Below are 27,394 nucleotides of genomic sequence, written 5' to 3'. Positions count from 1 at the left end.
GAGGAGACGGGGCGGTTTGAGAGGGTGTGTGTGTCTGGGGTCGACGCGCCTGTCCGCATGCGGTACGGGGTCTGTGGTGGATACCGTGCGCGCTGCCGGCCGTCGTTGACGTGGCTGCGCTGGAGGCTCTGTAACTTCGCTGTGTCCTGGTGGTGGTCCCTCCGCGGGGTTTCCTGATCGCGCAGCTCCTGCCTCGGCGCCATGGCTGCGGTGGGCGCCGTGGTGGGCTCGGGGGCGGCGGGGTGCAGCATTTACAGCTCCACGGTGATGTGAATCTCATGGTCTCTTTTAGGGCAGCTGGTGGAATTTTTAAAGCGAATGGAGCCTAGAGGCCCGCTCTCGTGCGACACCGTCCTGAAGATATTCTATCAGACGTGCCGGGCAGTGCAGCACATGCACAGACAGAAGCCGCCCATCATCCACCGAGACCTCAAGGTACCGCCTCCTGCCCGTCCTCGGGCTGCACCCGCCCCCAGCCAGGGTGTCCAGCTGGCCGGCACTGAAGTCTGCGATGGCTTTCCCAAAAGAGGGATGCAGTTGCTTTTCAACATCAGAGCAGGTTTCTGGAAGCTCCCCCACCGAGGCAGTGCCGAGCACTCTTTCCGTATCACTCAGCTTTGCGGTCTCCTGGGCCTGGGGCTGCATGCCGCCTGTGTGCCCGTCACCCCACCCGCCTGCCCTTCTGCTGGCCCTGGGATGCTCTCGGCTCCCTTCCCTCCGCCCGCTGGCCCAGGAGGGGGACTGCTCGTCCTCCGGGTCGTCCGTGCCCTCGCCCCTCAACGATCCGTCCACGGGCAGAGGCTCTGCGGGGCTCCTGTGCTGGCCTCAGGCGGCTTGCCCTCAGTGCCACGGCGAGGTGCCCACTGGCCGCCGTACCTGGAGCTGCCCGCTGGGGGAGTGGCAGCCTGCTCTTGGTTTTCCCTTTTCCGGGCCCTCGATGAAATGGAACGGTTTTTGCTGTGTTTGAAGTCAGTACCTTCTTCAATACGCTTGTTTTTGCCCGTTTTTCCCTGTTTTTTGTCTGTCAGGTTGTGTTTGATTAGCAGGAGCCCCTCGGTTCTTCTGGTGGCCTTTCCACGTAGTATGTGCTGCAGGTGCCTTTTCCTGGTTTATGGCCCCCTTTTTATTTTCCCTGTCGTATCTTTGGAAAAGTCAAGATTTGGTGAAACTCACCGGGCATCCACGCAGCTCACATCCTGCTTCTGACCGTGTCTTGAGGGAGCAGGTTGTGTTTGCTGAAGAACCTTATGATCCCTTAATACCATCTCTGGTCCAGTCTGTGGCCAGCTTCCCCAGATTTTCCTTCAAGTGTGATGTGCCTCCACCTGGTGGGCCTAGAACAGCACCCTCCCCTCCTTGGAGCTGGTGGGGCGGGGCAGGACGGGGTTCTCCCGTGTGCCCGGGGTGACCCTGGCACCCTGTTGTTTAGACTTGAACCCTGGACAAGCCTCGCCTTTTCCTGTCGTCCCTTGAACCCGAGAGGTTGGCAGGTCCGTTGTCCCCCCCCAGCCGCCCCCCCCCCCCCGTTGCAGAAGTCTGTGGGGTCAGGAACCACTGTCCTGGGCGCCTGGGTGGCTCAGTTAGTTAAGCGACTGCCTTCGGCTCAGGTCATGCTCCTGGAGTCCCTGGATCGAGTCCCGCATCGGGCTTCCTGCTCAGTGAGGGGGTCTGCTTCTCCCTCTGACCCTCCTGACCCTCCCCCCTCTCATGTGCTCTCTCTCTCAGTCTCTCTCTCTCAAATAAAATTTTTTAAAAAAAAGGAGCCACTGTCCTGAGGGCACCTGGGCAGTGGCAGCCCTGCATGCCAGCCATCCCTTCCCTGCCATCTGGACAGGCCTTTCTTAGTCGACCAGGTGGCTGGTGGATTTTCTTGTGGCATCGAGACTCCTGGTTTGCACGTTAATGCTTGTGCTGGTGTGTCCGTAGTTTTTTTAAGGGGCGGGAACTCTACGAGGGTGAAATCAGTAAAGAATCAGTATTGGTGAAGTTTGCCTGGTTTGGACATCCCTTGTCTTCTCAGTGCCCCGTGTTCGCCAGGGGACCACAGTCTCCAGGGCTTGTCCGAGGGGGTTGTCGAGTGGTGCTCTGTGGAGGGGCAGGTGCGACACGGGGGATGACAGAGGCCATGGGGACATGTATCCTTCTCCTTGTTTTGCTCCTGTGCACGGCTCCGTCCAACACTGCAGGCCGTGGAGCGTCGTGCTCCTGTCCAGCTGTTTGCTCAGCCTTATGGCTCTAGGGTCTGGCCACGTGTGGCCCACACCCGGTAGAGTGTGTGTTGTGAGAGCTTGTGCGCTTGGTTGACGCCTGCTTCCTGAGTTACTCTTGTCCGTGCTTTGGCCCGGAGTCTGGGGACCTGCCCTGGGGTGATCCGGGCAGATCTGTGCCTGTCGTGTTAAGAACATGGTCCAGTTCCTTGTCTCTTTTGGATCTTAAGAGTTTATGTCAATTTTAGTTTCCTGAATAGAGATGTTTTGTGTATCTTTTGTTCGATTTCTTCCTAGGTTCTTGATACAGTTGATGATTTTGAAATGGCATGTTAATGTTTTTCATCTTTTAACTAACTTTTTTAAAGGTTCTTTGTATATCTTATATTGTTGAGTGGAGTTATTTTTGATCTGTGGTTGATTTTAAATTTTTTCCTTTTATTTTTCCGAGTTACCTGTTTTTAAAGGTACACGTACTGACTTGGATCAGCAAGAAGTTAAGATGCTGTGTTTTCCCGTTTGTGGAAGGCTCCTCATTGCGCTCCGGGGAATCCTGTCCCATCTCTTCAGCACGTCCTGGGCCTGGGTCTCTGCACCCCAAGTTCATAAGGACTGTCTTCTGGAATTCTGCAGGTGGAAAACTTGTTGCTCAGTAACCAGGGGACCATCAAGCTCTGTGACTTTGGCAGTGCCACGACCATTTTGCATTACCCTGACTACAGCTGGAGCGCCCAGCGGCGGGCCCTGGTAGAAGATGAGGTGAGCGGGGTGGGCGTGTGGCCTGTGAGGACCGGCGAGTCGGACCCTGGCGTTCACCTCCCAGGCCCATCTTTGGGCCAGGAAACACTGAGTTTGAGGGTTATGTTGCGTCCCCATCACTCATCTCATCCCAGAACTGCCTCTTACAGCTTTTTCTTTCACTGCATTTTTTTCGTACTGTGGTAGAAGACGTGTATTGTAAAACTTGCTGTCTTAGCCATTGTTAAGGGCACGTTCTAGCGGTACTGAGTACATTCATCGTTGTTCGGCTGTCCCATCATCCATCCACAGAATTTTGTCACCATCCCAAATAAAGCTATTTAAAAAAATGTATATCAGTTAAAGTTACACCTCATGGGCTCCCACAGGAGACCCCAGAGGAGATCGGTGAATGTGCCCTGAGCAGGTGTGGCCGTGGGGAGGCGCCGGCAGGGCTCCATGGTGGGCCCTCATCTGGACACCCCTGCGGGCCACTCCCAGCGGCTTATACTTTGATGAGCAGCTTATGGAAACTGCCCACACGGACAGAACATAGGGTACGGGGAACCACAAGGAATGATGGGGTAGGGGAGGTGCTGAGGCCGCACTGTGCAGGGGCGTCAAGGCAAGCCTGCTGGGAAGGAGCCCGAGGGACAGGACTTGAGCCAGCGGGCCTCCCGCTCGGCCCCTCAGGACCCGTCCCTGCAGAAGCTCGTCTGGCGTCACATCTGCACAGGGCACCTGTGTGCTTCTCCTGGAGTCGGTCACCGTCTCCTCCAGGCCTCAGACCAGGGTGTCGGGTCAGAGCACAGGTGCTCCTGATCTGCTGGCTGTTCCTAGACGGGCTGTGCTCGAGGGAAGGGGTCTGTCTGCCCCTCACGCTCCATTACTAAAGCGGAGACGTGTCCAATCACCCCAAACCAGCGCAGTCCCACTGGTGTGTGAGAGCGTTAGTTGTTCCCAGCAAAGCAGAAACGTGTGAATGTTCCCCTTGAGTTGCTTTGCAGAGTATAGTGGTGCAGTGATGTGGGAAGGGGTTCCTTGGTCCCCGTGTGCCAGGCGGTTGGTGCAGTAACTGCCTCCTGGGCTCTGAGTCCTGCCCCGTTCACTGACTTCAGTAGATCCTCGGAGGTGTGCGACTGCCCACTGTGTCCCGTGCACGCCTCTTTTGGGTGATGGTCCCTTCCGTCTTCCAGCTGCGGGGCGGTGGGGGGGTCTGCTTGCTGTGCTTCTATGCCCTGCATCTCCTCCCACCCCCACTGTGGCCACGGTGGCACCCCGCATGTGCTGACTGTTTGGGAGGACTCGTGGCTGCCATTTTTTCCATGGTTCATAGTGAGTCCTCGGTTACTGTGGTGTCAGAATGCCCCGGATTTGCTTCCCCCTTGGTCCTGTGTTCTTTGCCATGCTCCCCTCACTTTGGAGCGTTCGTCTGCTTTCTGGAGCGTCGGTGTTCTGAGCTCAGCAGGAGCCTGTCCTTGCAGCCCTGGCATCTGTGTTCATCAGAGGAGAGCTGCCACCCCTGAGTTGGGGCCAAGCTCTGGGCGTGTGGGCGTAGCTACTCGCGTGTCCTTGTGTTAGAAGTCACGCACCTACGCCGGCCTGTCCCGTGGGCGCCTGCCCCCACCCCACATCTGTGTGTCCCTCTTTCCCGGCGCCTGGCCCAGCAGCAGCATCCCTCGTGCGTCCACTCATCGTTCTGCTGCACATGCAAGACTTGCAGCGACCCTAGAGAACACACCTCTCCTGGCAAGAACTCAGGGTTCATGTGGGGTTCCGGCGTGCCCCCCCCCCGCCCCCACAGCCCAGACCGGTTCCTTGGATTCGGTGTCTCTCCTTCTGAGTGCTTTTGGTACTCGTTTGAAATATATTTGGGTGTGTCTTTTTTTAATTTTATTTTTTGATTACTGAGCAGTTACAGGTTTCCAGAAGAACTGAGCTGAAAGCGGAGTGCTCCCCCATCGCCACCCGCTTCCCTCTTTGTCTTCCTGCGTTTCTTCTGCAGGGATGAGCACATGCGTGTGCACTCCCAGGTCCCCGTCCCTCTTGCTCTGCACACGCTCTTCTGGTTCTGTCTGCTTTGTCTCCTTCATGGTCTCTCCCGGGTCCGTGCGTGCGGGTCCCTCCACGGTGCGACCCTGTGCCCTTTGGCTAGTGCCTTGTGCTCGCGGTCAGGCTGCGTCTAGTGTCGTGCCGTCTGCAGAGTTAGAGACGGCAGCCTGCATGTGGGTTCTCGTGTGTGTGTCTTCGGGGGTGCGCCTGGACGAGCGGTGGCTGGGTCTGTGAGTAAGTTCAGCTAATGAAATCGGAGGTTTAAAAGAAGCTTATCAGATGTGCACAACGGCACAGAATCAAAAGTGGGCCGCTGGGTGACTTTTCCCGTGTGGATGCCCCCGTCACCCCACATCTGGGCTGTATGGCGCCCCGAGCTTCACCTCCCTCCTGGTGTTCTGGGTGAGTCCTGCCTGAGTGCAGGAGTCTGGTGTTCGGGAATGGCCTGCTCGAGGCCTTCATCCACTTTGATCATGTTCCCACTGATCCCCGAGGAGCTGCAGGAGTTACACGCGTGCGCGGGAGCCCCGTACCGGCTGCAGGGCTCACGTGCACTCACCCGCCGGGGCCGGCCTCTGCAGAGGCTTGCTCTTGAGGAGCAGACCTTCAGGTGGAGAACGGCTTGTTGTCCTTTCCACGTGTCCCGCTGAGGTCTTGGCTGTGGAGTCTGCGGCGTGTGGTTGGCACTGGTGTTTACTGTGCACGGAGACTCCATTCTCCCCTGGGCGTGTGGCCCTGTGCCGTGCTGTCCACCAGGCTCTCTCTCGTCCGTCACACGTCCCACCCTGTATACTTGCGTGTCCGCGTTCTTGATGCAAACACCTGAACCAACCAGGTGAATTTGGTTTAGTTCTCGCTCCCATTAGAGAAAGTGCTTCTGCAAGAACTTGTCACGAAGCTTCTTGTAGAACAGCACTTCCTCTTGCAGACGCACGTGACCCGGCCCACGGCTCTGGGCCAGACTTCCCACAGGCCCAGACAGCTAGGATGCCCGCAGTGAGTGCTCGGCGCGGCCGCTTCGGCGAGCACCGGGGCGCCAGGGAGCAGGCAGCAGCAGGGGTGAGGAGGGCGGTGAGCAGCCGGCCATCGCTGTGGAACACCGGGATGCAATGAACGTCGCTCGTGCATGTCCCGCAGCATGTTCTGGAAAGGGGCACGGCATCGATGCAAAGTAAGAAGCAGTGCTCATATGTGGCCTTTCCTCTGAAACGTGTGTGTCTGTTCTTCAGATCACCAGGAACACCACACCCATGTACAGGACGCCAGAAATCGTGGACTTGTACTCGAACTTCCCGATCGGCGAGAAGCAGGACATCTGGGTGAGGCTGCGCCGCTGGGGTGCCTGGGCAGCCCTGCCTGTGAGCACACGGGAGGCCCTCGGGCACAGCTTCCTGCCTGCCCACTCTGCTCCCTTCCCTCCGGTGTCCCTCCCTCCTTCGTTTCCTCCTTCCGTTGTTTTCAGGAGTCACTTGTGAGTGCCGTCAGCAGAGACGCACTGAATAAAGTTGGGGGGGTGTCGGCGTGCGGTGGAGTCCCACAGGGCCCTCGGGGACACCATGTCTGGGACACTGTGCGTGCGACAGATCTGCTGCCTGCAGGCTCGGACCTGAGCCCTCTGACCCACGGACATCTGCTGTCCCGGTCAGAGCCCCTTCGGAGAGGCCGGGGCGCTCATGCAGCCGGACTGGCCGCCGCAGTCTTGCAGCTCTGTGCCGGTCTGGTGCTGGCCGGTGAGGGCCAGGCCCTGATGCCTAGGTGACCGTGCTCCCTTCACCTTTCTGAAACCCTGTGGCAGTCCCTGCATGGTGTGGGCACCATGTCTGGCCATACGTCTCCTGGGGTCCAGCACCAGGGTGCAGAGCTTGGGGAGAGCCGCCGGGCTGAGCGGCCCGGGGCTTCCCCTACCTACGCCGAGGCATCCTGCCCCCCTGCCTGGCCTCTCTAAGACGGGGGACAGCAGCGCCTCAGACCCAGGCCGCCCTTGAGGGCCCAGACCTCAGGCCTCTGGGGCCAGCCTCCAGTGGACCCCGCTGTGGATGTGAGAATCTCTGTCCCGAGCGTAGGTAGTGCTGATAGCAGTTGGAAGTGTGAGAGTCGGTAGGATGTGCGTGCTGGAGCCTTTTCTCATGATAGCGGCAGCCCGTGGTGTCTTCTTTCCAAACATTGGTTGACCCCAAGTAGGTGCCCTCAGCACGTCTGGGCCGGAGGACACGCACGTGTGCACACAGAGTTGGACAGGGAAGCGGACGTTGGGTGCTGAGGGCTTGGCCTCACCTGGGCACTCTCGCTGAGAGAGAGAGAGGTGTGTGGGCCCTGGTTGGCCCGCCGCACCCCCGACATCCGATGCTCCAGGGAGAAGCAGCGGTGGGAAGGGTCGTCGCCCGCGGACCCGCAGATGTGCTTCCTGTGTTTTTGCTGCAGCGGCTCGTCCGCTTGCGCGTCGTGTCCTTTCCGCAGCTGCCCCGCCAGGCCCAGATGCTGGCGTGTAGAACTTTCCGGTTTGATGAGAAAATAAGAGATTGTTGTTTGTCCACGACTCAGACCTCAGGAGCTCGCGCCTAAGGAGGGTGGAAGGTGGGCTGGGTGTGCGGGGAGCGCCAGCCTCCACTCTGTGGCCGCCTGTAACTCAGACCAGGCTGTGGCTCCAGCTTACACAGGCTGACTCGGTCCTGACCGTCCTGAGCTGTGGATCCAGACCCCTCACCTCCACCCCGCCCCGCCCCGCCCCGATCTCTCTGCCCCCGCCTCACCCCCTGCGCTCCCCTCACCTCCACCCTCCCCACAGGCCCTGGGCTGCATCTTATACCTGCTGTGCTTCCGGCAGCATCCTTTTGAAGACGGAGCAAAACTTCGAATAGTCAACGGGAAGTTCTCGATCCCCCCTAATGACACCCGGTACTCCGTGTTCCACGACCTCATCCGTAAGTCCCACGTGTGGGGACCTCGAAGGACACGCCTTCTGTCACTTCTCGGGCCCGTCTGTCCTGTCTCTCGCGGCTGTGTGGCAACCCCTCAGTGGGGGCTTTTCCCAGCACCCAGCCCCCTTGTGAATTTTCGGTGCTCTGAATGGCCCGTCGTTCATGGTAACTTTGTGCCATTTTTGGGCTTGCTGTGTCATATTTCACTCATTCACTTGTAAAATCAGTGGTGTGAGTGAACCGAGGGGCTTTCGGGGTCGGTGTGCTCGGGGAGAGTGGGCACTGCTGTCCCCAGACCCTGGCCCGAGCTCTCCTGCCTCTGCCCTAGGTGCCACGCTGAAGGTCAACCCCGAGGAGCGGCTGTCCATCACAGAACTGGTCAACCAGCTCCAGGAGATTGCGGCCGCCAGGAATGTGAACCCCAAGTCTCCCATCACTGAGGTAGGGGCCTTGCCAGGTGTTGCCCGTGATGGTGGGGTCAGGACAGTCCTAATTCTAATTCTGCCCCGCCTGCTCTGGGGCAGGAGACACGGCTCCTGACGAGGCTCACGAGTGCCCTGGCGCGTCCACAGCCCGGGGCGATCCGAGTTCCCTGAGGGAGCGTCCCAGCTGACGAGAGGCTTGCTGCCCTGTGGGGTCACAGGGGCAGCAAACTGGGTGTGCGGCTCTGGCAGGTGATGCTCGGCACGTGTCACACGGGCCTGTTCCCAGGCCTGCGGGCCCAGGCAGGAAGGTTGAAATAAGGACCTGACGTGTCAGGGAGCCTTGTCACACTGTGCTGCGGAAGAGGAAGCCATGGGAGGGCACGGGGGTGAGACAGTGGGTCCGCTTCAGAGAGAACCCCCATGTGGTCCCGCGCAGAAGGCGTGTGTGCCCCCGAGAGGTGGCAGAGGGCTGGCTGGTGGTGTGGGGAGCTGTCTGATCTGTGGGCCGGCCGGCCCGCGTGTGCACCACCGGGAGCTCACCGGGAGCTCACCGGGAGCGGGCCGGGCAGAGGTACTTCCGGACGGACGCAGCCCCCGGTGGGCGGGCTGCTGTGTGTGTTCTGACCACAGTGCTTCTGGGACCTGGGACCTGCGTGTGCAAATGTTAGGCCCCGTCTGTAGGGTTCTTCTCTGGGCCATGCGGGGCTGAGTATGCAGAAGGCAGCCTGCTGCAGTGCAGCAGACCAAGCCGCCAGAGAGAGAGAACAGAACGGAGTCTGAGACCCAAGAGTAGGGCCGTATGATTAGGTGCCCTGTGTCGTTAAAGAGGAGACTATGGAAACAGAATTTAAAAAAAAGCCGAGTGGTCCCTCCACGTCCTTCACGACCCAGCCGCAGAGGTACTGAGCACCATTCGTTAGGGTTTACAGGGAGTCGTAGGAAGCGTAGGGTCCCGGTGGGGGACGTTCTGTTTCTTCCAGAAATCAGTAAAGCAGAGAAACTGCACAGAGAAGGTCTGGCCCGCCTAACAGACACGCGCCGCCTAACGCTTAGTGGGCGTGGGCGTTGTTTATAGGGAGCTGTAGGAGATTAGCGTTGGCTAGCAGGTCACAGAGAAGGACAAGGCGTCATCACGTTCGGGAGAAGCGATGGCACGTATACCTTCTTCTCTGAGTTTGCTGTAGTAAAACTTTAGCTCAGTGGTACTATCTTGTAAAACCCCAGCAGGAATCCTAAGGCGTGCTGCCAGGTAACTTATGAGTAAGCGTGGAAGCTGAGGAGGGCTGAGCCCGGCCCCCGGTGGGGCTTCCGGCCCTGTCCTGACGTCACACAGTTGGGCTGTGCACCTTGCCCAGGGGCTCCGAGCGTCTCTTAGCAGGCTTAGGGGTCAAGGCCCCAGCCGGCACTGGCCTTGGGCTCGGCTCGTGACAGACACAGCCCCCTGCCTTGCTTCTGTGGCAGCCAGAGGGCTCCAGCTGATTGAGGGCGCAGATGCGTCACCCCAAGGGTCCGCTGTTCCCATGCCCCCGCTGTCCTGGGTCACTGCAGAGCCTGGCACGCGGTTGGCGTGCGGGGAGCACTTGCACCAAGGGCAGACTCAGAGCTGCTCCCTCCGTGTTAGGAGCACGTGTGCGGATCCCCCGCCAGCGTCCTCTGTCTTTTGGTTCAGGTGGGCCGTTCTGGGTCTGGGAGGTTCCTCCCTCGGCCTCATAGTAAGTCAGGCAGAGGCGGGTTGATTTGGTAGCGGGCGTGCCTGGGGCTCACCGTGTGCCACTGTCCGTGTTCTGCACCCGCGGAGGTTGACTGTTCGCGTTTTGAATCAATGCAGCTCCTAGAGCAGAATGGAGGCTATGGGAACCCTGTCCCGTCCCGAGGGCCACCCCCTCCTGGGGGCTCCAGCAGTGGTGGCTACGGCGGAGGTGAGTACCCCCTGCCTCGTGCCCTCCATTTGTCCCCGGGGGTTACCGTGTCCCTGCTGTGCACAGGGCACCCAGGTCCTGCTCTCCCAGGGCTTTGGGCCTGACAGCAAGAGACAGGCTACACGTTTGGGGTCCCCAGGATCACCCTCAGGTTTAGATTGCCTCGGGCTGCCAGAACTCAGTGGGACTGGGCCACGGGGAGCTGGGGACGAGCATGAGCATCAGCTGTCCTCTCCCTCTATCGTCAGGTCGGCACTGGCCCTCTGCAGCATGGAGGGACAACCAGGGGTGGCCACACAGGCATTGCTGGCCACCCCCGTGGCTGTCTGGTCTCCAGCCCCGCGGAGACCCGGGTGCCCTCCGTCAGTCACTTGTTGGCGTGGCCCGTGGCCTAGGTGGATGAGGGCATGCCTCGAAGGGCAGTGACCGGGAGGGCGAGCACATTAGAAGGAGGGTGTGTGGGGCACAGAGTGGCCCTGATGGGAATTGGGGGGCTGGAGGGCTCCACGTGGGGGTTTCGACCGGGAGGCCCAGACACTGCTGTGGTGGGGCCGGTGGTTTTCCTCACAACTCCCGTCACGTTTGGTGAGCAATCCGTGCTCTCGGCCGGTGTGTATCAGGATGGGTCGGGTGCCCAGCACTGCCATGGCAGAGCAGTGTCCCCAGGGGAGCCCTCGGCCTAAGCTGTGTGTGGCCGTGCCTGGGAAAGTTCTGGAAGGCTGTCTGCCACGTGCCCCGGTGCTCATCCCCCAGCTCTCGGTGTCTGCGGTGTGAATCCAGGCCCTGGCTCCTTCAGCTCTCCCGTGTCCGTGCACTGTGGGCCCCGGACGCCCCCTTGAACGTCCCGTGTGGGGGGCGCCTCGCCTGCCATGGGGGGAGGTTCCCAAGACACTGAGATAAGACCGTCCTGGCAGACGACCCCCATGCAGCCCGTGGATCGTTCTGATCTCCGTTCACGCCAGCTTCTCCCACCAGAGCCCCCTTGACGACTGCACCCTGGGGGCCCTGGATCTGTTGCTGCTCTGTTCACATCCAGGCAGCGTGTCTGCAGCTGCCTGTTTGGAGTCCGGCTCCGTCCCAGCAGCCCTGCCCCCGAGAACGTGCCTGAAGTCCGGCCATGTGGCCTTTCTGTGCCTGGCTTGGAGCTGAGCAGGCCTCCCCGCTGCACGGCCCGCTGTGTTCTCCCCACATGTCCTTCCCCGCCCTTCCGTCCTCCAGGTGGCGACGGCTTCCCTGTCCACCCGTGTGCCCTTGCCTCAGAGCTGGAGGGGGCCTCCCCTTTGCTGGTTCCCTCAGCACGAGTTGGTGTGACGGCGGCCTCCCAGCTGGCATCCCACGCATGCCAGAAGTGGGTGGGGGGACGTCCTGGAGACGGGAACGGAGGGCCGTGTGTGCCCAGAGGGCCCAGCTCCTCTTCATGGTGCCCAGGTTCTGCCCTTGAGGGAACCGGTGGCTGGGCACTCAGTGGGGGTCGTACAGGGTGGCACTGCCCGCCAGGCTCATGCGGCAGTTGCTGGTTTCATCTCTGCGCCTGGACGTGGTGTGCCGACAGTTGGGGCCGACAGGAAGTGGGGCTCCTTGCTGGATCTGCTTCTTGGCTCGCGTCCCCATGGGAGCTGGCCCCAGGCCGTGCCCTGGTCTGAGACTCGTCTCTGCTTCCAGGCCTGGCACTTGCCGAGTACGACCAGCCCTACGGCGGGCTCCTGGACATCCTGCGGGGGGGCACCGAGCGCCTCTTCACAAACATCAAGGACACCTCCTCCAAGGTCATCCAGTCCGTTGCCAAGTGAGTGAGGGCGCAGCTTCTAGGTGACAGCACGTGGGTTCTTTGTAGTGGGGATTTCCCGACCCTTGGGCTGTCCTCCCTCCAGACCTGGCAGGACCCACACTCAAGGCTGTTGGTAAGCGTGCATGCCCTGTCTGCATGGGCTCTGCCATTGGGCCCACAGACCCTGGCGGGGCGGCGGGGGGCGGTTTCTGCGCTCTGTGATGGAGGTGGCCGCTCGTTTCCACCCTGTCCATGGCTGGCACTGGGCCACATGGAGCGCCTGAAGCCACGGGACTGCGTCCCTCTCTCCCCCAGGGGGGCCTTTTCCACGGAGACCGTGAGCCCCGCCCCCAGCCTCAATGTCTGCCTTGCACTGTGCCCACACACCGCACATTTGTGTGGTTTCTCCTCCGTGGTGTGGAGTGAGTGGGGCAGTGGGGGGGCCCAGGGACGTCTCACAAGTGCAGCCTGCTGAGTCAAAACACCGAAGTACCTCGGCTGGGTGGGTTTGAGCGCGTGGGTGGATAGTCACTCTATGAGCACGTTTTCGTTCAGGGGGCACAGTCCTGTCGTGCTGGACGCTGGCCTGTGGCTCCTGAGGCCAGAACGTGCGACCTGCATTTGCTGGGTTCTCTGGAGGCCCCTCGGCTCTGACTGTGGAGCTCCGCGGGAGCAGCAAGCAGGACCCAGGGCCTGGGGGCCAGTCAGGGACGTCCACGTCCGTGGGCGCTCCCTCGCTGTTGCGACAGTTTCGGGGATGGTCCGTGGGCGGTGGGTCCGTGAATCTCCATCCAGGGCTCAGGAGGTTTGTTCCCCTGTGGGCACCGTGGGTCTCTGATAGCGTGGAGACCGCTTGGCCCCGCGTTCCTTGTTCTTCTGTGCGACGGTCATCGTGTTGTGTGTACGCTGTTGACGCTGGTTAAGTCACGCGCGCTGGCGTGGGCGCGTGCACGCGTGTGTGGGACACGTGTGGGAGCACACGTGTGTGGGAGCGTGTGCGCATGTGTGGGAGCGTGTGCACGCGTGTGTGGGAGCGTGAGCACGCGTGTGTGTGAGACACGTGTGAGCACGCGAGTGTGAGACACTGGGCACGCGTGTGTGGGAGCGTGAGCACGCGTGTGGGAGCGTGTGCACGCGTGTGGGACACGTGTGAGCACGCGTGTGTGGGAGCGTGAGCACGTGTGTGGGGGTGCGCGTGTGAGCACGCGCGTGCGCGTGTGTGGGGCACGTGTGTGAGTGCGCGTGTGTGGGCGTGTGCACGCGTGTGTGGGGCACGTGTGTGAGCGTGTGCACGTGTGTGGGACACGTGTGTGAGGGTGTGCACGCGTGTGTGGGGCGCGTGTGTGAGCACGCGTGTGTGGGGCGCGTGTGAGCGTGTGCACGCGCGTGTTGGACTCGTGTGAGCACGCGTGTGTGGGAGCGTGTGCACGCGTGTGTAGGACGCGTGTGTGAGCACGTGTGTGAGCGTGTGCACGCGTGTGTGGGACGCGTGTGTGAGCACGTGCACGCGCGTGTGAGTGCTGTGCCGTGTTGGGCTGTGTAGCGCCGCATTCTGTTACCCGTGACTCTGCAATGAGAGGAAACCGGGTTTCACCGGATGTCTCAGCAGACGGGGCCCCGTTCGCGCCTCCGTGAGCCTCCGTGACATCGCAGGCCATGCCTCGTCAAAGGCAGTCTGCGCGCTCCTGGCGCGGGCTCTCTGGAGTCCTGCCCCCCGAGTCGGGCCGGCTGTGGCTTGCATTCTGCTTGCGGAGGCGGGAGGGTCGAGCTGCGGGCCTGGACGGGACGGGTGGGGCTGGCGGTGGTCCTGAGACCCAGCTGCCTCCCGGTGTGCCTTCCCAGCGTGCTTCTGACGACGGGGGGCGTCGCGTGGTGGTGCTGCGTCGCGGGTCTCTCTGCGTGCTCCACTCCACAGGCCGCCGTCCCCTGCACTGCGTGCCCGCTGCAGCGCTGTCCTGCACCTCCTCCCAACAAGGGACGTTGCCGGGGTCTCCTGGGACCGGAGAGCTGTGCCGTCGCAGCTCCCCGGGGGTGACAAGCTGGGGGTTCTGGGACGTGCAGGAAGCTACTCAGCCCCGCCCTCGAGGACACACACACACCGAGGGGGTGCGGACCCCTTTCCCCCTGGGTCTCTCAGGTGGGCCCAACGTTTCGGGGCTTCTCAGCGAGACTCAGGGAGAGCAGACGCCAGGCCGCGGCCGCACGGACGTTGTCCGAGGTCTCAGCTGCCAGCCCTGGGGTGGGTGTGGAGGAGGGGTGCTCGTGGCCTCCCACGTGGCTGAGATGCTGGGGCCCCCACGGGGCTGGAGGGGAGGACGGGGTGCTGGTGCATCTGTGCGAGCTCTTGAACGCGACCTCAGTGTACAAAGGAATGTGAGGTTCTCTCTTGTGACGGTAGAGGTGGTGCTGGTGTGCCCCGGATTTAGTTGACTTCGTGGCTGACTCTGGATTTGTGTGACTATCTTACACCCCAAACGGGGTATTAATGTGAAGAAGTGACCCTCAGAGCGCACATCAGGCTGGCAGCACAAGCAGAATTCCACCGGTGACTCGGGCATGGGGTCCGTAGACACCATCGGATGCGCTTTGGGGCGGGAATGACGCTCAGCGTCGTCCTCGTGTGACGTCAAGATCAAAGTGTAGACGAGGATAGACCAAGATATCATCTGGTGTCGTCAGGATCAAAGTTTCTAGAACAAGAGAAAAAGGGTATGTGTCAGTGTCCCAAGACCACCCCCGGGTTGGAAGTTGGCTGGAGGACACCCAAGACTTGGCTCTTGCCTCAGAGCCCTGGGAAAAGGTGTGTGGTGCAGAGCCTGGGGGAGCCCGGCACGGCTTCCCGGTCCTCCCCACTCCGTGGAGTCACGTGGGATGCGTGGGATTCCCAGCCCAAGCCACTAGAGCACGTGTGACATGTTGTCATCCAGGGAAGCCCCCCAGAGACCCAGCACCCAGGGTTTGTGTTCGGCTGGTCACAGGCACCCTCTGCCTGGCATGCACCAGGCTGCAGGCTCTCGAGGGAAAGCAGGCCTGAGCATAAACCACATCTTGGTACAAGTAACAGGGGACCACTCTTACTGGTTCTGGGAACGGTGAGGATCCTCCCGAAATCACTGTACCATAGCCAAGGACCAGCCCGGCAAGCAGATTTCTCTGTGGATACACGGTTAGGCCTGTGTAACTGTCTTTTGTCCAAGGTTCATGCTTAAAATGTGATTCAGAGAGCGTGTCTGAGACTTAGGAGCATCCAGGCTGGAGGGGAAACGTCTCAGGTGGTGACAGACTCAGGTTCACAATGAGCCTACCCAAAACCCTTGCTGGTGCTTTGTTTAGCCAGCCCATAAACAAAAGCGGAGCGTTGGACAGGGAACGGCGCAAGGCATGGGTCCTAGCCCTTGTTTCAGCCGTGATGTTCATGTTCATGACTGCGAGTGCCTGGCAGCCATGGTGTGGAGGGCCAGGCACACCTCTGCCCCTCGTCAGGCCTGCTGGCTGTGCTCACGGAAGGAGTCCCCCAGATGCAGTCCTGTGTGGTGAGCTTCAGGTCCTCTGAGGGTCTGGGGCGACCCCAAGGCTCTACGTGCCACAGGAGGCCCAGGGAGGGCCTTGGTAGGGGATGGCTTGGTCACTGAAGAGCCCTCTCTGGTGCAGGCAGAGCCCTCACGGTGGGGTCTGTGGACCCAGCAGTCCTGGGAGGCCTGTCCTTGGAGGAGGCCCAGCCCGGGCAGCCTGTGTGTGAGAGTCCATGTCTGGAAGTCAGGGCCTCAGGGGCCTGGGCCTGCATGTGTGGTCTCATTGCTTCCTCGTGTAGTGTGCGCACCCCTCGCACACATCCTGGAGCCAGAACGACCAGGTGCCCTGAGTTCCTGACTTTGCACGTCATTCTGACCACACCCCACGCAGGGTAGAATGGCCAGGGCCTATGGACGTGCACCTCTGGCCACGGGTGTTTCTCTTGCTCTGGCCTACCTGTTCTAATCCTTTGCTCTTTTTCTGAGTTTCTGTTTTTGTTTTACCAGCATTATATTGTATTATGTGTTCTGTGTATTAATTCTTTTTGTGAAAAAAGTAAATATTGGCAAACACTTTATCTGTTGCTCATCTTGTTTGTTTTGTCCTCCAGTGGATTCTTTTTGTTTTATTAGCAAGTGTGTGCGAGACCATGGGAGGCGGGGAGGAGCAGAGGGAGAGAGAGAACCTCAAGCAGACTCCCCACTGAGCGCGGAGCCCAGTACCGGGCTCGATCCTGCAACCCTGAGATGGTGGCCTGAGCCGAAAGCAAGAGTCAGACCCTCATCTGACTGAGCCCCCCGGCATCCCCGTGCTGCAGGGGTTGTAAGTTAAAGTACAGCGAGTCCGTGTTTCTCTTAGGTCTGTCGGCCTCCGTGCTCAGGGTCCTTCATAGCCCAGGTTTGAGCACATTTAATATATTTTAAATCAGTTATTTAAATGTGTTGTAAATATATTTTTTGATGGTTTTACTGTTTTACATTTGTGTCTTTAATCCATTTAGGGGATTTTTTACTTTGGGGGATTTTTCTTGCCCCAGTCTTCCCCAAGAAGAGCAGCCCCTCTGCTGATGGCCAAGCCAGGCAGCATTCCGGTCCTTTCTCCGGGTCCCCTTCCACCCTGCCCAAGAACATCGGCTGTTCTTACACATCAGCATTTTGGAATGAATTCTAGAATCAACTTGTCAGGTTGCCTGCTTGTCAGGTCACTTAGGATGCTGTTGCACTTAATCCACGTTATGATCGTTTCAGGGCAGTTGGTCTGCGCAGGGCTGGCTCTGGCTTCCAGCAGAGAGGCATCCCCAGGTCCAAGGGCTCCTTTCCTGCCCTCCTGGATGCCTGCTGGCTGCAGTCAGAGGACGGGCATGTGGGGCGGCGTGTGGGCGGGGGTGCGGGCTGGGCGGCGAGCCTGGGCTGGCTGCTCGCGGTGCCTCTGGGCCTCCTGCGGCCAGAGCCAGTGGGACGGACTCTGCTGCTTCGGCAGCACGTTGTGCAGAAGGCACCCCCCACTGTTAGCTGCGTCTGACAAAAGCCCTCACGTTGGACCACTTGAGTGGAGAAATACACCGTGTTTATGTTTGGGAGAATTAAATTTTGAAGGTGGTGTCAGTCAGTCTGTAAATTCATTGCACTATAAATAAAAATACCGATGCTTCTGTCGATTTTGATCTTAAAGTTCGTGTACGAGTTACCCAGAATTGCCAGCAGCATATTAAAAAAAATAAGACTGGGAACCCATTGTACGTCACTTTTCTTCAAACGTGAGCACTGTGCCCATTTGGTGAAATGGTTGCTTGTGTGGGACTCATATAAAACCAGTGAAACCTTAGGGTTCTGGTTAACGAACGGTGCTATGTCCATGGGTATCTGTATGGGGAAGATAAAGTCGAGTTTTTATCCAGTAATGGAAAAGAACATTCATCTGATTAGTTAAAAGATCTCATTGTCAGCAGCAGTTTTTTTTTTTTAAAGATTTTATTTGTCAGAGAGAGAGAGAGCACAAGCAGGGGGAGCAGCAGAGGGAGAGGGAAAAGCAGGCTCCCCGCAGAGCAGGGAGCCCAACACGGGACTCGATCCCAGGACCCTGGGATCACGACCTGAGCCAAAGGCAGATACCCAACCAGGCATGCCATCGACAGCAATTTTTTTTTTTTTTAAGATTTTATTTATTTATTTGACAGAGAATGAGAGAGCACATGAGAGCGGGGAGGGTCAGAGGGAGAAGCAGACTCCCTGCCGAGCAGGGAGCCTGATGCGGGACTCGATCCCGGGACTCCAGGATCATGACCTGAGCCGAAGGCAGTCGCTTAACCAACTGAGCCACCCAGGCGCCCCTCGACAGCAATTTTTTAGAGAAAATTAAAATAGGGGCATTCTTGTGACACCAGAGTGAGGTAGATTTCTTAAATGTAATAAAACTGCACCAGCCATGGGAACGAATGGTTAGTAAGTGTAATTTAAAAACCCTCTATCCATCAAGGCACACTTCTTTCAGGTTTCCAAAAAAGTACGACCCTGATTGGGAGTAAGTGTGTTTGAATCATAAAACTCCCAGAGGGACGGTATCTATTACATGAAATAGGTTTTGGAGACAAGAAGCAGGCATGGAGGCAGCTAACAGGACAGATGGTGAATAAACCATCAGAAAACGCTCAGCTTTGGGAGTGTTGTGCAGACATTGGAGAGTTGAGTCTTGATCTACTCTCGCCGTCTCTGTCTTGAAATGGGTTGCGTGCAGACCATGGACATGCATCACTGGCTGGGTGCCCAGCGTGTCTGTCCCCGCTTCCTACGCTCTGCCCGGCTTCTGTGGTCGTGATTGAGCCTTTCACGGGAGCCCCTGGTCTCTCCTTTCCTATCTGTTACATTTCTTCTTTTTTTTTTTTTTTAACTTTTTTACTGGCTGCTCCAGAGTTTGCAGTATATATTTCTGGCTAATCCAAATCTCCTTTCAAATAGGGCCCATATCACGAGCCCTAACCCTCTGGACGCCACGGGGACCCTGCTCCCCGCCGCTGGTACTTGGGGCCAGCATTCGCGTTGTCAATGCAGAATGTGTCCCGTTGCCGTTATTTGGAACAAACTGGCATCTACTAAATCAGCTAAGAATAAGAAAAATGAAAGTGGGTTTTTTTTGTTTTGTTTTGTTTTTGTTTTTTTAACCTTCACTTCCTCTTTGATGTTCTTCTGTTCTTTATGTAGATCTGAGTTTCTGACCAAAGCATTTTTCTTCTCTCTGGAGAACTTCTTTTAACACGTCTTGCAAGGCAGTTCTAGTGGCAACAGATTCCCTCAGTGTTTGTCTGACTAAGTCTTTATTTCTCCTCACTTTTGGAGGATAATTTCACAGGGTGCAGAATTCTAGGTTTTTCCTGGGTGGGTTTTTTCTGTCCACACTACATATTTTATCTCTTTTTGCTGGCGTGGTTTCTGAAGAGATTGCTCCTGCCTGATGTTCTCTGAGCGTCCTAGGTCCGGGGTCTGGGGAAATTCTCAGTCATTATCGGCTCACGTATTTCTGCTGTTCTCCTTTCTGCGTCTCGTGTTCCCGTTATGTGTACCATACACCTTTGCGGCTGTCCCACGTCCTTGGAGACTCTGTTCTGGATTTTGTCAGTCTTTGTTCTCTTTGCTTTTCATTTTTCAAGGGTTCTGTTGCTCGATCTTCCAGCTCAGAGATTCTTTCCTCAGCTGTGTTCCGTGTAATCAGCCCATCAGAGGCATCCTGTATTTCTGCCACAGTGTTTTTATCTCCAGCATTTCTTTTTGATCCTTTCTTGGAAACTTTGTCTCTGTTTGCACTGCCCGTCTGTTTTTGTCTGCCCTCTGCTTTATCAGAGCCTTTAGCATGTTAATCGTAGCTGCTGAAGTTCCTGGTCCCGTGGTTCCAGCACCCCTGCGATGTCTGCTTCTGATGCTTTCTGGGTCTCTTGAAACTCAGTTTTTGCCAGACACGATGTGCTGTCTTCGTTTTGGTTGCCAGCTCCCGTGGCCATATGTCTTTAGAGTAGACTAGCAGGCAGTTTGCCGGGGTCTGTGCCTCTCCGTCACTTGCAGTTTATAACTTCCCGTCTACCTCCACTCTTGACGTGCACTGAAGGTGCTCACTCGCATACACGACGTTCCCGTGAGCCACAGCCTGAGCCTTCGCACGACTCGCTCCATTTAAGCTCTCGTGACTTATCTGTAGAAATTTCCTGTAATAACCAAGGCTCTTCTTTTTAATTCCAGTTATGCAAAGGGAGATTTGGACATATCTTACATCACATCCAGAATTGCTGGTACGTTTGCCTCCGCTAACCATGAGGACGTGCTTCTGATTCTTTCCTGTCTGAGGATGGCTCATGGGGTGCAGGGCACGAGGATATGGCTGGTGGGGAAGGAGAGGGTGCCCCTTGGGCAGCCACTCACTTGCCCAAGATGGGGCCCTGGGCACCTGTCCCTTTGCCCATTGTATCTCCAGGCCCTGCCGTGGGCAGTACCACCGTTGACCCACCTTCCCCCCCTGGTCTGGAACTTTCTGGAACTCTGAGATCATGAGGGGAATGATGCAAAGCACATTTAAAACTTGGGTCTCCAAACACCGAAACCAGAATCCAGACACTTGGAGACCCTGTCGTGCATCAGGCTCTCTGGCTGAACTCACTGTCCCAGAAAGCACTGTGTGGAGATCCCAGAGGGTTGGTGGGGGTGGCGAGGTCTGTGTTCTGTCCGTTCTTGGCGGCCATTGTACTGATCAGTCAGCAGCTGTGGGGAGATGAGGAGCAGGGGCCCAGGTGGCCGACTGTCCTGCCCGTGGCTGGTGAGGCTGCGGAGGCCAAGTGCCACCACCCTGTGGCGGCTGACGTGGGCTGCTCTCTTTCAGTGATGTCATTCCCAGCGGAAGGCGTGGAGTCGGCTATCAAGAATAACATAGAAGACGTACGGTTGTTTCTGGACTCCAAGCACCCGGGACACTATGCGGTCTACAACCTGTCCCCGAGAACGTATCGGTCCTCCAAGTTTCATAACCGGGTGGGTGGCCTGGACGCTGGCCTCTCACTGCATGCGGCTTTCTTCCAGTCGGCCCTCAGACCCACGTGTGGCATTCCCCAGCAGCAGTGGTAGCAGGCGGAGCCCATGGCTCTGGTGGGGTGGGGGGCTTGGGTGTGGCGACACGGGGCCCCCATGCAGCACACGGCGGGGACAGGGGCTTTCTCTGGAAGACTCCGTAACGTGACCCGTGAGGAGACAGATGGGCTTCAATGTGTCCCCTGGAGATTGCTAAAATCTAGGGTGCCTTGTTGCTCCTCACCAGTGAGGCTGTGAGAGGCCACGTGATTTTCTTAGTAAATGACCACGTGGGACACAGACACTTTCATGGTATTTAGACTGAGCCAAGCGTGGGGAAGGGTAGATTCTCCAGTCTTTTTGCCAAGTCTGCATAGCCTGGTACACATCCTAGAGCACAAAGCACAGGAGCAGGGGGCCTGGTGGCGTCTGTCCAGAGCCAGTGCCCGTGGTGGGGCTCCCCCCATCCCCCTGTGTCTGCACTCCCAGCTGGTGCAGGGAACCCAGGCTGAGCCAAGCCCTCTGCCCGCAGGTCTCCGAGTGTGGCTGGGCGGCCAGGCGGGCCCCAAACCTTCACAGCCTGTACGGCGTTTGCAGGAACATGCATTCATGGCTACGGCAAGACCACAAGAATGTCTGTGTTGTGCACTGCGTGGTGAGTGTGAGGCTGCCCCATCCCTGCCCTCCACCTTGGGGGTGCGGTACCTGAGAAGAAAACGTAAACCAGGGAGAGTAACCCATGCACTGGGGAAGCCCACAGTCTGCTGAGGGGATGGAAGTGAGCTCCAGTGCGCCGAGGAGGGAGGCCGGCAGGGCAGCTGGGGTCCCCCACACAGTCACAGGCCTTGTCTGATACTGGGTGAGGCCCCTGGCAGCACGGGACCGCCTATGCTGGAGAGTGGGGGTCTGTTTGGGACACGCCGGGCTAGCACTTGGACTCGTGGCAAGTCCTGTGAGGAGCGGGTTCTGCCCTGGTGTCTGCAGCCGGTGACCCTAGGCCTAGCTGCCCTGGCGTGGCCCCTGTCACTTCAAGGTAGCAGACCCCAGAGGGAGCAGCGGCTGCCTGTGCCTTGTGGGACCCACCGCTCCTTGGGGAAGACTGCCCGCACAGGTGGTCCCCCTACTCCTCTGTACAGAACACAAGGGGTCCCCACGGGGCGTTCTTTCCCCGCAAGGCAACATGCACATGAGCCTCAGCAGCCTGGCCCTGAGGCCACTCTGCCTCATGGGACCCCGTCTCTGCTCCCCCTCACTGTGGCTGAGGACAAGCCTTATTTCCAGTTTCCCGCCTGCACAGTGAGGGTTTGTTAGGAACCTCTAGTCTTTTGGACTCTGAGCCGGACCCCTGTCAGGTGTGTTTTCCTAAGTTCGCAAGTGGGTCTTGAGACGGGAAGGCCCCGTGGCTGTTGTCTGGGGAGGTGTGTGATGAGGAAGCCGCCTTCCTGCAGCCGCGGCTGCGTGAGCCTGGCCCGTGCCGTTCGTCCTAGGACGGGAGAGCCGCGTCCGCGGTGGCCGTCTGCTCCTTCCTGTGCTTCTGCCGGCTCTTCAGCACCGCGGAGGCTGCCGTGTACATGTTCAGTATGAAGCGCTGCCCGCCGGGCATCTGGCCGTCCCACAAAAGGTACGCGTGCCCCACTTTGGAGCTGTCGGCCGGGTCGTAGCCGCGGTGCCGGGAGGGGGGCGACTTCGGGGCCCACGTGCGGAGGTGGGCGAGTCCGTGCCTTCCTGAGTCCTGGCTGGCCACTGGGGGGACACACAGCTTCAGGACAGGACGCCAAGGTGTCTGACAGGAGATTCAAAGTGACTGGTTAATGTGTTGAAGGTGCTAATGAGGGAGGTAGGCAAGACGGGAACTGTGAGTCCCGAGCACAAACGTCAGACGCGAGAAAGGCCGTGGTCGTGGAGGCTGCCCCCCCGCAGGCTCTCCTGCGGCTGAGGGAAGGGCCTCAGGCTCTTGAGGGCGGGCCGGCCGCATGACTCAGACCAGAGCGCGGAGAGGGATCACGGGAAGGGGCTGAGCAGCCAGGCCTGCCAGGCCGTCTCGGGCCATTGCGGGAGGCAGAACAATGGGGAGGGCGATGGGCAGACACAGCTGCCAGGGAATTCCCCAAATTAATGAGACACCAAGCCTCCAAAGCTCAGAGGACACGAAACAGGGTGAAACACTAAACAAACATGCAGAAAACGCACTCAGATGCACCGTACTTCGTCTGCTGGAGACCCCACACACACAGCTCAAAGGTCACCGGAGGGCAGAGGTACAGACCTCGTCCGAGTTGTTGTTGGAATCCCCAGGGCAACCAGTAAAGGTTCTAAGTACGAGAGTTAGTAAGTCAGCAGAGGAAATGGACAGAGTTATAAAAAGTGCTCACTTGAGGAAAAGACCGAAGAAGAAGAAATGAGGAACAGAAGCAGTTAGCAAGACGATGCAGTACAAGCCGGCCACAGCAGCGGTCGAGCTCTGAAAGTGCCCACGAGGAGGAGGATCGTCCGACTGGATAAAAGAGCAAGACCCAGCGATGCCCTGTCTGGAGGAGCCCCACTTCTGCCATCAAGACGGAGGAAGCCGGCGTCAGCCGTGGAGGAGGGCCGGGTGACTGATCACCGCAGACATAGCAGCTCGAAGAGCCCGCACGTGCTTCTCCGCCTCTGTGGGTCGGGTGGCCAGGCTGCGTAGTGTGAACTTCACCGAGAAGGTCTGCTGCTCCCTCTCCAGGCCACTTCCGCGCTCGCTCAGGCTGTTGGCGGGACTCGGGTGTGGATGGGGTGTGGCATCCTGGCTTCGTGCTGGGAGTGAGGTGCACGCAGGCCTCCTGTCATGTGGCGGAGAGCTCCCCGAGCAGGTCTGCTAGCACAGTGCAGTGTGGGACCCACGCTCAGAAGTGGCCACCCTTCCCTCCTGCTGCTTGGAAGCCAGTCCCCACTCCTTCCCCGTCTGGAGGAGACCGGGGTCACAACACGAGGGCAGGGACAGATGCCTGGTGTGTGCACCCCGCAGGTGCTGAGGAAAGCGCCCAGGAGAGCTGGAGGAGTGAGGCACGTGAGAGCAGATTCCAGATTTGTAGAGCAGAAAACAGAATTGAAAGGAGAAATGGGCAATCACAGTGGTAGGCATCAACATTCCTGCCGTGGCAGGGGGTGGAACGAGTACTCGGTCAATTTGGGACAGAACACCGTGGGCAACCATCTGTAGACCCTTTCACCCCACAACCAAAATAGACGTGTTCCTCTCAAGTGTTCACGGGCCATTCAGTAAGAAAGATCACATTCTGGGCCATTAAGCTGCAGTCACAGAAGGATAGCAGTCACATAAAGTGTGTTTGTGGTAGAATTACACCAGAAATTGGTAACAAACAGGCGCCTGGCTAGCTCAGTCAGGGGAGCATGCAGCTCTCGCTCGGGGTCGTGAGTATGAGCCCCACGTGGGCTGTGGAGATTGCTTTAAAATATTAAAAAAAAAAAAAAAGTAATAACAAACATAGCTGGAAAATTTCTTAAATTTTTCAAAATTAATACACTTCTGTATTACCCATGAGTCAAAGAAAAAGTCTCAAGGGAAGTTCAAAAATATTTTAAACTGGGGCACCTGGGTGGCTCAGTCGTTGAGCGTCTGCCTTCGGCTCAGGTCGTGATCCCAGGGTCCTGGGATCGAGCCCCGCGTCGGGCTCCCTGCTCGGCGGGAAGCCTGCTTCTCCCTCTCCCTCTGCTCCCCCTGCTTGTGTTCCTGCTCTCATTGTGTCTCTCTATGTGAAATAAATAAATGAAATGTTTACAAAAATAAAATAAGGGGCATCTGGGTGGCTCAGTCATTAGGCGTCTGCCTTCGGCTCAGGTCATGGTCCCAGGGGTCCTGGGATCGAGCCCCGCATCGGGCTCCCTGCTCAGCAGGGAGCCTGCTTCTCCCTCTCCCACTCCCCCTGCTTGTGTTCCCTCTGTCCCTGTGTCTCTTTCTGTCAAATAAATAAATAAAATTTTTGGGCCCCTGGGTGGCTCAGTCATCGGGCGTCTGCCTTCGGCTCAGGTCATGGTCCCAGGGTCCTGGGATCGAGCCCCGCATCGGGCTCCCTGCTCCGCGGGAAGCCTGCGTCTCCCTCTCCCACTCCCCCTGCTTGCGTTCCCTCTCTCGCTGTGTCTCTCTCTGTCAAATAAATAAAATCTTTAAAAAAAAAAAATTATTAAACCAAATGAAAATTACATCAGATTTGTGAGGTGAAACTAGAGCACTGCTCCAGGGAAAGTTGGTCGCACTGAGTACTCGCGTCTGTGGGAACCAGGTGCGGTGAGCCGACTGGAGCTTTGGGGACATGACAGGCGGGTGACGTGGCATGCCTCTGGCCCTTGCAGGTACATCGAGTACGTGTGTGACATGGTGGCAGAGGAGCCCGTCACGCCCCACAGCAAGCCGATCCTGGTGAAAGCCGTGGTCATGACGCCAGTGCCGCTGTTCAGCAAGCAGAGGAACGGCTGCAGGCCCTTCTGCGAGGTCTACGTGGGGGACGAGCGCGTGGCCACCACATCTCAGGAGTATGACAAGATGAGGTGAGCTCAGGGCCTCCTGGCCCCATGGCCATCAGATTCATTCACTTTTTGTCCTCTGGGAGACTTTTAAGGAGAAAGTCTGTCAGAGCTGCAGAAAGGTGCCGAGGCCCCACCCGAGGTGGAGGTGGTGAGCAGGAACACGCTCGGTGAGCCGGTCCCACCCAGTGGGCGCCAGGTGTGGGAGGTTCCCAGGACCAGTGTGCTGAGGAGTAGCTGCTTTTTTTTTTTTAAGATTTTTTTTATTTATTTGACAGAGACACAGCGAGAGAGGGAACGCAAGCAGGGGAAGTGGGAGAGGGAGAAGCAGGCTTCCCGTCGAGCAGGGAGCCCGACGCGGGGCTCGATCCCAGGACCCTGGGATCCTGACCTGAGCTGAAGGCAGACGCTTAACGGACTGAGCCACCCAGGCGCCCCGACAAGTAGCTTCTTAGAAGTCAGTTCCCAGGGGCGCCTGGGTGGCTCAGATGGTTAAGCATCTGCTTTCGGCTCAGGTCCTGATCCCAGGGTCCTGGGATCGAGCCCCGCGTCGGGCTCCCTGCTTGGCGGGAAGCCTGCTTCTCCCTCTGCCTGACACTTCCCCTGCTTGTGCTCTCTCTCTGTCAAATAAATAAAATATTAAAAAAAAAAAAGTTCCCAGAGCAACACCCCTCCCAGAAAAATCTGGCAGGAAGACCACCAAAATAAGGATGTGTGGATCTAAGCGTTGGTGCTTTAGGGGAGCTTGAAGTTCTTGCCAGGCTGCCGCAGCCTTCCAGGACCACTGCTCTCTGGAAAGCTGTGTGTGACTTAAGTGAACCTTTCCTCATCATTCTGCTCTTCAGGGATTTCAAAATCGAGGATGGCAAAGCAGTCATTCCCCTGGGCATAACCGTGCAAGGGGACGTGCTTATTATCATTTACCACGCCAGGTCCACCCTGGGAGGAAGACTGCAGGCCAAGGTACGTGGGCGCTCACACCAGCCTGGGCTGTCATTCTGTTAGTTCTCGTGGAGGGTTCTTGGGCCCGGTGTTCAGCGAGAACTGCCTTGTGTAGCCCAAGGCAGAGGGGATTTTAGCCTGAAACACCCGGAGTTCCCCATATTGCGGGAGGCTGTCTGCGTGGGGCGTCTGCTAAGTTACGACTTAGGGGCTGCCCTACCTCAGACCCCGAGAAGCTGCTTGTCGGGAGGGTGCTGTACATGAGACTGTCAGAGCCTGTCAGCTGTGAAGTGTGTGTCTGCAGTGTGGGCGGGTGGAGTCCTCCCCAGCTCGAGGGTCTCCTGTCTACACTCTGTCTGCAGGTGGCATCCATGAAGATGTTCCAGGTCCAGTTCCACACGGGCTTCGTGCCTCGGAATGCAACTACTGTGAAATTTGCAAAGTATGTGGGTGTCACACATGGGAGAGGTCAGGAGGGTCAGGTGCACGGTGCCCACCTGCCGTGCACCCCGTGTAAATGAGTGCCGTGCGCTGGACCCTGGTGGGGCGATGTGGTTCGCGCATGGCTGGGTCGCCACACTGAGCTCTAGTCCTGGGTCTTCCCCACCTCGGAGCGTGCCCAGAGTCCAGTATGTGGCGCTTCCGTTGAGCCACGGTGGCTGCCACTGTGCACCTTGGTGACCTGGGGACTGGCCTGGTGTGTTTCTTACTAGAATTTAGTCATTTCCGCCCTGGACTGTGGTACAAACAGCTGAATGGGTGTTTATTGTTTTTTTTTTTTTTTTAAAGATTTTATTTATTCACGAGAGACAGAGAGAGAGGCGGAGGGAGAAGCAGGCTCCCAAGGAGCAGAGAGCCCGATGCAGGACTCGATCCCAGGACCCCGGGACCATGACCTGAGCCGAAGGCAGACGCTTAACCGTCTGAGCCACCCAGGCGCCCTGTTTATTGCTTTTTTAACATGTAGAGTACTTGGGATGTGCAGAGTGCTCTGCTAGGCACTGAGGTCGGAGGTAGTTAAGAGAAGTTCACCATCTGGCGTTAGAGATGAAAGCAGAAATACACACAGTCCGGGATAACCCCCTTGACTTACCCAGGGCTCTTCAGGTTCTTACATTCCCAGATTCAGCACCTCGTTAGAGTAATGCATGAGGGCCTCGCACAGCACACCTGGCCCCCAGTCCCTGGGGTGTGTGCAGACCTCTGTTTGCAGCGCAGGTGCCCAGGTAGCGGGACAAGTCTGCACAGCGGGCACTGGGGAGAGAGAGAGAGAGAGAGAGCACGCGCGAGCGGGAGAGAGAATCCCAAGCAGACTCCCCGCCCAGCGCGAGCCCAGTGCGGGGCTCGATCTC

General features: G+C 58.2%; 1 protein-coding gene across 12 annotated transcripts in view; it reads left to right on the top strand.

The window, feature by feature from the left end:
* GAK (cyclin G associated kinase) overlaps window positions 1-27,394 on the top strand; it is a 54,888-nt gene that overhangs the window by 15,198 nt on the left and 12,296 nt on the right. For 11 of the 12 annotated variants that reach the window (XM_064584080.1, XM_064584081.1, XM_064584074.1 and 8 more), the window contains 14 exons: window positions 293-435; window positions 2,841-2,966; window positions 6,227-6,316; window positions 7,783-7,918; window positions 8,244-8,356; window positions 10,169-10,259; window positions 11,922-12,045; window positions 19,767-19,816; window positions 20,401-20,549; window positions 21,118-21,240; window positions 22,073-22,206; window positions 24,930-25,124; window positions 25,946-26,063; window positions 26,405-26,484. In XM_064584080.1, coding sequence (XP_064440150.1) covers window positions 293-435; window positions 2,841-2,966; window positions 6,227-6,316; window positions 7,783-7,918; window positions 8,244-8,356; window positions 10,169-10,259; window positions 11,922-12,045; window positions 19,767-19,816; window positions 20,401-20,549; window positions 21,118-21,240; window positions 22,073-22,206; window positions 24,930-25,124; window positions 25,946-26,063; window positions 26,405-26,484 — 1,672 coding nt within the window. The remainder of the gene's footprint in view (window positions 1-292; window positions 436-2,840; window positions 2,967-6,226; window positions 6,317-7,782; window positions 7,919-8,243; window positions 8,357-10,168; window positions 10,260-11,921; window positions 12,046-19,766; window positions 19,817-20,400; window positions 20,550-21,117; window positions 21,241-22,072; window positions 22,207-24,929; window positions 25,125-25,945; window positions 26,064-26,404; window positions 26,485-27,394) is intronic. The other variant, XM_064584077.1, reaches the window with a different exon arrangement.

This window comes from Mirounga angustirostris, unplaced genomic scaffold (assembly GCF_029215605.1).
Source record: "Mirounga angustirostris isolate CCGP_5_RB_7025 unplaced genomic scaffold, mMirAng1.0.hap1 SCAF_2, whole genome shotgun sequence".
Classification (NCBI taxonomy): domain Eukaryota; kingdom Metazoa; phylum Chordata; class Mammalia; order Carnivora; family Phocidae; genus Mirounga; species Mirounga angustirostris.
The sequence above is the reverse complement of the archived record's forward strand: the minus strand, read 5'-3'. Positions and strand labels throughout refer to the sequence as shown.